The sequence below is a fragment of the Coffea eugenioides genome, chromosome 5 (assembly GCF_003713205.1).
Source record: "Coffea eugenioides isolate CCC68of chromosome 5, Ceug_1.0, whole genome shotgun sequence".
NCBI classification, from domain to species: Eukaryota; Viridiplantae; Streptophyta; class Magnoliopsida; order Gentianales; family Rubiaceae; genus Coffea; species Coffea eugenioides.
In genome coordinates, this window is record NC_040039.1 from 28,626,542 (window position 1) to 28,637,142 (window position 10,601).

Sequence of the window (10,601 nt, forward strand, 5' to 3'; positions counted from 1 at the left end):
GATTAGAAGGGTCCAAACGTTAATCCTTCCAAACTTAAATTTCTTAAACTGTTATTCTCCAAAGTTAAAGGGGTTCAAGTGAAATTTAATCTCTCTCAAGCATAAAGGTACATTTTCCCCCTTAGTATTCGCGGGTCCGAAAGGCAAAACGGTTTTTTCTCTTGCTTTGATTTTCATTCTCTCTCTTCCTTGCCTTTTTTCCTTCCTTGCAAGAACTGCACCACAAAAGAACCGACAAAAGGAATAAGAGTTCTTTGATCATTGCCCCAATGAGTTTCTGATTTGAGAAGGTTCGTTATTTTCTTTAATGTGTTCAAAGGATCATTGGATTTTGACAACATTGAACTGGGATTCTTGCACCATGCAAAAAATATTTCATAAAAGACTTGTACAATTTCTTGTTTTATTTTGGTGATAACTGTGTAAAGATTGGAATCAATCTTTTTTTTTTTTTTGCTTTGTAGATTTTTCTTTCGTTTATTATGAATATGAAATCTTGCATGCATTTTAAAACCATATGTAGCGCCCTTTCATTGTAATCTTATGATTGCTTATGATGTGATTATAAATCGTTGATATTTCAAAATGTTTATGTGCTGTTGAAAGCATTTTTTAAGTTTGTCCCAGTGCAATTAGCAGACAAGTTCTTATATAGTTTTTATTTTTTAATTGTTTTTGGATTCTTAGCTTTTATTCTACTGATAAGGGGGTTGATTTCTGGAATATAGGAGAAAAAAATGTCTGGTTATGTGGGAGTTTTTGTGTCTGATCCATGGCTTCAGAGCCAATTCACTCAAGTTGAACTCCGTGGGCTCCAATCAAAAGTACGTCATTTTATCTTCTGTGTTATGAAGTTTTCTTGACTATTATGATATTTTGGTTATGTCTTCTTATTATAGATGGAATTTTTAGGATTTAGGATCTATATACATATTAATTCAAGATTCTTTGTAGTTTCTTTCCGCGATGAATAAATCTGGCAAGGTCAAACTGGGAGATTTGCCACCTGTAATGTCCAAAATGAAGCCTTTTAGTGAAATGTTAACAGAAGATGAGGTCAAAGTCATCTTGTCCGAATCATCTGCTGACTTGAGTGAAGAAATTGAGTTTGAATCATTCCTTCGGGTAAGTATTTACCTTCCAATTTTGGTCTATGTGTGAATTTCTGTGCTCTTTTAGTCTCATTTTTTTTCCTCTTAATCAGAGTCAATTGTACAAGTTCTCTGTTGCATCCGTTTTCTCTTCATCTGAGTGACATCTAATGATAGTTATATGAAGTCCAATAATGAAACTCAAACATTACTTATCAATGGTAAGTGAAGTACTGAGATGTATCTCTCAGTACGTGCTACTTTTGGTGTAGCTAAAATTAAGATTTTTTGTGTGGTGGAAACCTTTGAATTACTACATGTTTTGAAGCTTAAGGTGTTGCAGACGTGGTATGGCTTTTACATAATAATTATAGAAGAAACAAGATATCAATTTCTATTATCATGTCAAGGCATTCTTGAACCTACAAGCAAGAGCTACAGCAAAACTCGGCGATTCAAAACCAACTTCATCATTTGTGAAAACTGCTACTACAACACTTCGTCACACCATTAGTGAATCAGAGAAGGCCTCTTATGTTGCCCATATAAACAGCTTTCTTGGGAATGATCCATTCTTGAAAGAGTTCCTTCCAATTGATCCATCTACAAATGCACTCTTTGATCTTGCGAAGGATGGTGTTCTACTATGGTACTCTATCTCAAACAACCTTACGATGTGTGTTACAATGATATTTTTATCTCCTTTCTTGGTTTCATCGTTCATTTCACCATTTGGTGCAGTAAGCTGATTAATGTGGCTGTCCCTGGTACCATAGATGAGCGAGCTATTAACACAAAGAAAGTCCTAAATCCATGGGAGAGAAATGAAAACCACACACTATGTCTCAACTCTGCCAAGGCAATTGGGTGCACTGTGGTCAATATTGGCACGCAGGATCTAGTCGAAGCAAGAGTAATTCAACCTATAAAAAGCACACATTTTTTCATTTTGTAGTTTGCTTTATCTGCATTAAAATTTGTGATATTTACTTAGATATGTTTGGTATGCAGCCCCACCTGGTTGTTGGTTTGATTTCTCAAATAATTAAGGTATGTTAAAGTTTTCAGGGCTGTTGTTAACAGTATTATAGGATCGAATGTGTGATCATTGAAATTCTTAATGTTTGTCGATTTACATGTTGAGCTGACAACAGATACAACTTTTAGCTGATCTGAACCTGAAGAAAACTCCCCAACTTGTTGAATTGGTGGAAGACAGTAAGGTTACAATTATTAATTCATTTCTGTTTGCTTGGTATATTTTTACATATATAACACATTTAATTCTATGCACGTTTTGAAATTACAACAAGATAAATAAGAACTCTAAATATTGCAGGATGTGGAAGAACTCATGGGCTTACCACCAGAGAAGCTTTTACTCAAATGGATGAATTTTCATCTGAAAAAATCAGGGTATAAAAAGCAAGTTACAAATTTTTCATCTGATCTAAAGGTAATGAAAGCTCTACACATGTTAATGATTTGTCAATGTATGAATTTTCTAGCTGCACTGAGGATTTTAATTTGTATGATTTTCATGCCACTATTGCCCCCGAGCAAAATCGTATTTGTTCTTTTTGAGAGTCTGGTCCAAGTCCCTGTATTCTAACAACCTCAAAGTTGGGGCAATGGCATGTTCTTCTGTTAATGGTTACCTTATGCAACTCTTATTCTAGTAGTAGTTCTACTAGTAAAGAAAGAAGAAATGATTTATGTTAAAAATACAACTTCTGTTCATGGTGTAAAATTTTAGGACAATCTCAATGCATGTTAATGTGTAGTTTTTTTAAAAAAATGTGTGCAATGTTCTATTTAACTGCAGTAAATCTATATGCAAGTTTAGTTTTACAAAGAGGAATCCTTGTACTTCTACATGGATTCCAAGTTTTAAAGTCAGCTTCTTGTTCTTGTCCCAATCTAGTGCTTTACTTAATTACTTCAAACTTTTTATCCTTGTTTAATAGATGTCAATGTCATTTTCATGCTGCCATAAACTTATTATTTGAATCTAAATGCTGTAGGAAAATGATGAAGAGCTCCCAATTTTTATTAGCAAATCTCTAAGGATCTGAAAGAGTGTTTAAGCTACTATAGATTAGAAAGTAGATTTCATTTAGTAGCTGAACTCGTTAAGGTTGAACATCTCATTGTGCAATAGTGGTTGATCATTGATTTTTTAGTGTTGTGAATGTTAAGCCATATCTCACTTGACTCAAGAAAGAGGGAATGATCAGTTTACTTTAAATGAATTCTGTTGGGCTTGGGTTTTATCCCACCAACCTTTATTTTGTTGGGCTTGGGTTTTATCCCATCAACCGTTATTTTGTGCGGTTGGTGGGATTAAACCCAAACCCAACAAATTCCTCTGAAGAAGTCTATTAGGAACTTCCTTTAAAGCATTGATGGTTAGGTTTTTTATTCTGAATATGTAAACAAAAATTTTTTGGTATAGAGTCTTGAGTAGTTTAAGCTGACAGTGTAGAAGCAAGTTTGAAAGAAACATGATAAGAAGAGAGAGAAAGATGCTGGTTAGATAAAATATAGCAATATAACCAGCATAACAAACAAGCTAAACGGATCAGATATTGCCAAGAAAAACTCAGATATCACTTTTACACTGTATTGTTGTAAATAAGTCATGGTAGCTAAACAATGTATACAATTGCTGCATAGAACTATTAAGAAAGCTTCAATAAATAGGAAGACTACTTAATAAAACCAGATTCTTAACAAAATTATATGTTTTAGAGTTTAAAGTGTGGAAAACAAAGGTAAAGTGAAATGCGACCAACTCTAAGCGATCTCATATGCATATTTAAACTATATCTTATGCAATAATGATTATAACAGTTAAGATAATGGTAGTAACAATGACATCCTGTCATGCTACAGATTTGTTTAAGACTAACATTTTCTTCTACTTTTCTAAGCTTAGTACTTTCTCTGCCTTTTTGGTCAAGTTTTAGATAGCTGCACAAGAAACTACAAGTTCGGTTATTGGTCCCGATACTCTGTTAGATGACTTGCAAGAAGAATAACTTAAGACTAGAAGAGATCTACTGAGCTTGATATGTGGTTTCTACTTGAGGTCTTTCTGTATGATTAAATTTCTTAGGTATACAATTCTGCAAGGTCTAAGCATTTATCTCTAACATGTTGAATCTTTTCACTATACTGCAAAACTTATTAAGTGGGTTATTGATCAATGGCTCTCTAAGCCTTTGACGTATTAGTAATGGCTTGCTCATTTACAGGATGGGGAGGCCTATGCTCACTTGCTTAATGCTCTGGCACCAGAACATGGTACCACTACCACATTAGATGCAAAAGATCCTACTGAAAGAGCAAATTTGATTATTGAGCAAGCAGACAAATTGGATTGCAAGAGATATGTTACTCCCAAAGATATTGTTGAGGGCTCTACAAACCTGAATCTGGCATTTGTTGCACAAATATTTCAACACAGGTAAAGTATGGTGTTCGAAATATTTCTGCTGCTTTTCTAGTATGATAAAGCTCCAGACTTATCTTGATGTGGAACATGTTTTCACCGTGTCTTGGACATCAGTTGGAAACTCTTATTCCATGACATAGTCTTGTCTCAATATGGAACATGTTTTTATGTTTATTCAGCTGGTCTACTATCCATATATAAGCGTTAAATGCCTCCATGGCACAACACATATTTGGCTGCATGCTTCTTCTTGAAATCAAAGCAACGACAAATGAAGAATATAATGAATTAGTTATAACTCATGTATGAGAAAGATTTGATTACGAAAGTGTTTGTTGCAACTATGTTTTGGTATGCCTCAGCTTAGATGAAAACATACTTATGTTTCAGTTCCCTTGTGCTATATCTTTTTTTGGTCAAAGCATGTCGCTTCATGATTGACTTTGTAAAGGAAGTTTTCTAATGCATCTGTTTGTTTCATGTCAACTTTTTTTAATTTTACTTTGTCACTTTTGATTGGTGATATTGAACAGTGAAAAGGATTTACGATTTATTCCTTGTTTTTGTTCATCTTTCACTACTTTTATATTGTAGGATTTCTCTTGCTCTTTTTTTTGGATCTATTTTTAAAGTTAAATCTATGAATGCTTGGATTTTTGCATGGTTCAACCGTCCAGGAAACTGATTCCAACTTCTCCTTATAAGATTCTTATTTTGCGTTTTCACACCCTTGGATGCTAATTCGGATTTCATGCTGTAAACTTTAATCTAAATTTACCTGAAGAATCTTTTTCCAATGCCTGAAATGCATGGTAAAAATTTTCACAATTTTCCTCTGGCTCCCATCTCCTGTACCCACCCCGACGTCTATCCAGCAGAGGTGAAACTGAGAATTTGTTTAGTCTTAAAGAACATTATATAAGAAATTTGTATGCTCTATTACAGGAATGGCTTATCAATGGACAGCAAAAAACTTCCCTTTGCTGAGATGATGACAGACGATACTCAAACTTCTCGAGAAGAAAGATGCTTTCGATTGTGGATTAACAGCCTTGGAATTGATACATATGTTAATAATGTTTTTGAGGATGTCAGAACAGGGTGAGGCGAATGCTTCTTTACTGAAGTATGATGGCTTCCTTGATGTTTTCTTGATTGTCAACGCTCTTGAATGCAGATGGGTTATTTTAGAAGTTCTTGACAAAGTTTCCCCTGGATCAGTCAATTGGAAGCAAGCGACCAAACCTCCGATTAAGATGCCCTTCAGAAAGGTTGAAAACTGCAATCAAGTTATACGCATTGGAAAAGATTTAAACTTCTCACTTGTGAATGTAGCTGGAAATGACATTGTACAGGGAAACAAGAAGCTTATATTAGGTAATCCTTTTCTCTTTTTCCTTTCTTTTTTTTCATTTCTTGACTGCAAGACTTTTTGTAAGGTTTGTTTGCCTCGTTTAAGAGAAATTCTATGTGATGATGTATATGACATCATTGAAATCTTATCATTTCAGCCGGCAATTAAGCCACACTTAATATAATTCTATACCTTATGAAATGAAGGCATATTAAAAATTTTGTGATCTAAACATCCTTCTTTCCGATTAATGTGAGTGAACTGGTCCAAATTTGGCAACGTAAACAATAAGCAGTTAATGTATCACTATCACTTGATGCATAACCTGTGTTTTTATTAGAAAATTTAGTGTATGAAAACTTAGTAAATTGATAGTGGCTACAATGCAGTCCAACTCTCCTGGGCTATGTACAGCAGGTGACTAATTCCTGTTTTATATGGAAAAGGTCAATTTTTTAATTACATTAATCTTCAGTTGGATAATAAAAAAAGGGAGAATGATTTTGGCAACTTAACGTGACAAAAAAGTGTTACAACAAAACCTCTTCTTTATGCGGTAGTAGTCTTAGTTTATGCTTGTCAAGAACTGTGTGAATCTAGTCTTTTGGGAGTCATGCAGGGCATGGCTCTATGTCACTAAGTTAATCAGTCTGTGAGCCTTGGTGAAGTACTGAAGCTGCTAAAATATGGAGTAATTGAGGAAGTCAACAAATAATAAACAAAAGGACTTCTTTCAGTTGCTAGAAAAAATTACCAGACCCGGCCTTTCTCAGACAGTATTGTCACAGGAGATTTATGTTGAGTGTTAATTAAGTCAAAGAACTTAATTCACCCAACTAAATCAGGCTAGTACACATCTATTGGTTCAGAGAATGTGAAAGGAACCCTTTGCTGTGGAATCTGTGGACATTGTGCAGTTACATAGACTGGATTTCTCTTTGCTTTTTATATTGTGTATTAATCTCAACCAAGTGAACATGGAATGATATGAGCAAACATTTGGCTGAGCTCCTGTAACAAACATAATGACTGAATGTGATTCTCACCCATGATTGTGGGATCAGGTTCTGGTCAAATGAACTTGGGTTCTTCATGATTTACCTATATAGGATGTATGAAAAATAGGTCAGAACGCAAGATTTGCCTCATTTAAATAAATAAAATATATGATTTTTAGTATTGTGGTTATATTGATGATATTAAGCATGTAAACTAAATACATCCTAACGAGAGAAGCTAATAAAAGTGAGTTGAATTCCTCTAGATTGCTTTGCCGAATGTAGTCCCACCACTGTAAATACAAACTTATGATATTTTAGAAATTGTATATATCTAGCACAAAGTTCAAAAAATTTTCCTGGATCAATGGTGAGTTTTAGAATCAGGAGCTAAAGTTATTAACAAAAATAATTTTAGTGCTAGAGAGAGTTAGCTTTACATTGTTTAACAAAAAAAATTGTCTAGGTAACGCTGTTAGAAATAAATTTTGGGTTATACTCTTTAAATGAATTGTAAATGAAAAATTTGTAGGTCTTCAAGTTGTTGGCTTAATGGCACGCTAGATTTTAACCCATATGACTTAGACAATATTAACTGTCTAAAACAATTTGTCAATAAAGAACAGAGTAGAAATTCGTATATGCTCAATGGTTACAAACTATTGTGGAATTTATGCAATGCAATAAAAGAGCTAGTCTTTACCTACAGGTCTCTGTTAGGTTGGAAAAGACCGAATGTTAATTGTGTCCGAACTTTGGATTTAATCTTTCTCTGAAACTCTGGATTTTGGAGAGCATGGGGTCCGAAATTTGATTTTAAGACTGAAAGTACAGCAAATCCTATATTTCAACTAGTTGCATAGGTACATTGCGGATAACGAACTGAAACTAGTATCATGACCCTTAGGCTTCCAATCTTGCTTCATTTGGTTGAAATTTTCTCTAAACCCTTCTGACATTAGTATCACATTAGTACCAGAGATATGTTATTAATAGTAAACCACATTGTTGGAGATCTTTAAGGGATACTATTGAATAATTAACTTTTCAATGTATAACCAATAAGTAGTCAACACATGACAATTTCTTGTGTATAGATAGTATTGCCACATTCTGATATGTGAACATCATTAGCTTTTAAACACCAATAATTTGTTGATATCCCCCTTTTGTTGGTTTTCTTTGCATCAAGTAAAGTTGAAAGGTGAATTTACTAGGTGATTATAATGTTACTTCTACCAAATAATCAAGCAATTAGATTGCTAAATTACTATGCATGGAGGTAAAAGACTAACTAAAGCAACATTAATAAAGTCAAATATGTAATAACACGCATGACAACTGGTATATTCATCAAAAGAATTGCTTTTCTAAATGAACCAGCTATCATTCTCAAATCTACTAAACATTGTAATTGTTAGTAAGAGAATCAATAGATTGTGAAGTAATACAGAACTTAAACAAATCAGTTTATTCTATTTTTTCTGGGCTTGACATGCAACCCCTTGATGTTGGAAATATGACTATTGTGAATACAACCTTTTTTAACCGCACAATGGCATGAATTTAGACAATTGATATTAAGTTTTTGCTATACCATCTTACTGACATGAGAAAGGGTGAGCTTGTACTCATCCGCGCATCAAGTTATAAGTTTGATACATTATGTGTAAAGCCATGAACGTGGGTGTACAAAAACAAGCACAATAGCTTAAAAATTTGTAGGGTCAAGATTATTTAAAAGCTTTCAGCATATCTTTGAATGTTGAATGTTTTGCTCCAGGTTTTGGTTTCGTGATTCTGTAAGATAAAGCAACAACTTGAGTTTAGTAATTTCTGCAACTTGAATTGAAGATAAAGTTGCATGCATCAGTTTTAAAGCAGACTATATCCGAAAGTAGGAACAGAAGGATTTCTTGAAACCATCAATTGTTTTTATTCATTTTTTAGAGGGTTCTTGTAGGTAACACAATTAGAATTTTTCAGTTACCAATTCTTTTAGTTGTTCACCTTTGCTTCATTAGCTTTCATTTATCTTTGTGTTATTCTATCTCAATGAGTTTGAAGTATCATCTTAATTATGTTGGGAAAGTAAAACCAATTCTTTTATTCTTTTTTCCTTCCAATACCACTCTTCTTTTGCCTATGCAGCATTTCTTTGGCAATTGATGAGATTTAGTATGCTCCAACTGTTGAGAAACTTGCGCTCGCACTCCCAAGGAAAGGAGATAACAGATGCTGACATTTTAAATTGGGCAAACAACAAAGTAAAGATGGCACGTAGGAAATCCAAAATGGAGAGTTTCAAGGTAATCAGCAATATTGTTGACCCTGTATTTTGTGATATTGAGTGACCCGAGTTAAAACAAATGTTACGCGGTTTTTTATGCTATTGCTAGGATAAAAGCCTCTCAAATGGGAAGTTTTTCCTGGAACTTCTTAGTGTTGTGGAGCCAAGAGTTGTCAATTGGAGCCTTGTCACGAAGGGGGAAACGGGTACTGATCCTCAAAGCATTTATTATCTTATTTTTATGAGTATATGGTCTACTACATCTAAAGTTTTTTTTTTGGCTGAAAGCATAGGAGGTAAATTGTACATAGTTTGTGTGTTTCTACTTCTTGTAGGGTATAACTAGAAGAAAATAACTTGACTAAAATTTCCTTTTTATCCTTGTGCTAAACCATGATAATTATTTTGGCAAGTGCAGAAGAAGACAAGAAACTAAATGCAACATATATAATAAGCGTTGCTCGTAAGATTGGCTGTTCCATCTTCTTATTGCCCGAGGATATTATGGAGGTAAGATTGCAACTACCATGCTGCTATTCTTATGCATGTTTAGAAGCTTATTTGAATAGTCTCTGCTTTGCTGTGTTACAGCACCATCTTTTTTGTTTTCACTAAAGGCAGATTGTCGATTAAGTCAACGCCTGAGCTACATGGAGCTCTTCATTGAGTTTTTTAAATTATTATCTGGGAAAAGATTCCTTCATGATGATGTACTGCTTTGCATCACTAAGGGAAAGGGTTTATACTCCAGCTTCTGTTCTTGACAGAACAAATGTAACTACCATAACAGCATGAAATTATTTTCCACTTGTATGTCACTTTTGACAACTGCATTGGAGCTGTATGAAGGCCAAAAGGAAAAAAAATTATATATTATGATGAACTTCTTTCACTGCGTTTCTGATAGGTTATATCTTGATTTTTATGTTTCTAGTTTTTGTTCAATGTTTTCCCTCTTTTTGCAGGTGAATCAGAAAATGATTCTAATTCTTACAGCAAGCATCATGTACTGGAGCCTGCAGAAGAAGTCTGGAGAGTCTGAGTCAACACCTACTGAAGACAGCGGCAAACCTGAGGGATCCATAGCTGATTCAGCAGATGGTGAGAGTCAGTCTGCGCCAAGCCCTTCGACTCTCTCCCAACAAACAATGGATATTGAAAATGAGGAAGCTTCATTTTAGGGTGAAAAAAATACAATTAGAAATGAAGATGAAACAAAGATACCATAGAGAAGTTCCTGTTTGGACCTCAGTTTTGCTTTCAAGAGGATAAGTAGATCATTCGAAGGTAGTTGACATCATTGCTTTTGCCGTCCCTTTAACTGCGGTGGAGATGTCCATTTTTACTTTGGCTAATTCTTGACAGCATTCGTTTTAGAAGAAGGCGGCTATTGTAAATTTGATGTAAGTAG

The 10,601-nt window shown here is 34.2% G+C and overlaps 1 protein-coding gene across 1 annotated transcript; it reads left to right on the top strand.

The window, feature by feature from the left end:
- Positions 1-737: 737 nt before the first annotated feature.
- Positions 738-10,371, top strand: LOC113771339 (fimbrin-5-like). The gene is made up of 14 exons (XM_027315931.1): positions 738-824; positions 955-1,125; positions 1,502-1,740; positions 1,833-2,004; positions 2,103-2,141; positions 2,246-2,314; positions 2,431-2,547; positions 4,349-4,560; positions 5,494-5,649; positions 5,726-5,925; positions 9,052-9,209; positions 9,300-9,396; positions 9,609-9,700; positions 10,156-10,371. The coding sequence occupies exons 1-14, from the start codon at positions 738-740 to the stop codon at positions 10,369-10,371; spliced, it is 2,025 nt and encodes a 674-aa protein (XP_027171732.1).
- Positions 10,372-10,601: the final 230 nt, after the last annotated feature.

Coding starts and splice junctions, on each gene's coding strand:
- LOC113771339 (XM_027315931.1), top strand. CDS start 738: ATGTCTGGTTATGTGGGAGTTTTTGTGTCTGATCCATGGCTTCAGAGC. Junction 2,315..2,430: donor AATTGGTGGAAGACAGTAAG/GTTACAATTATT, acceptor TAAATATTGCAG/GATGTGGAAGAACTCATGGG. Junction 5,650..5,725: donor TTTGAGGATGTCAGAACAGG/GTGAGGCGAATG, acceptor TCTTGAATGCAG/ATGGGTTATTTTAGAAGTTC.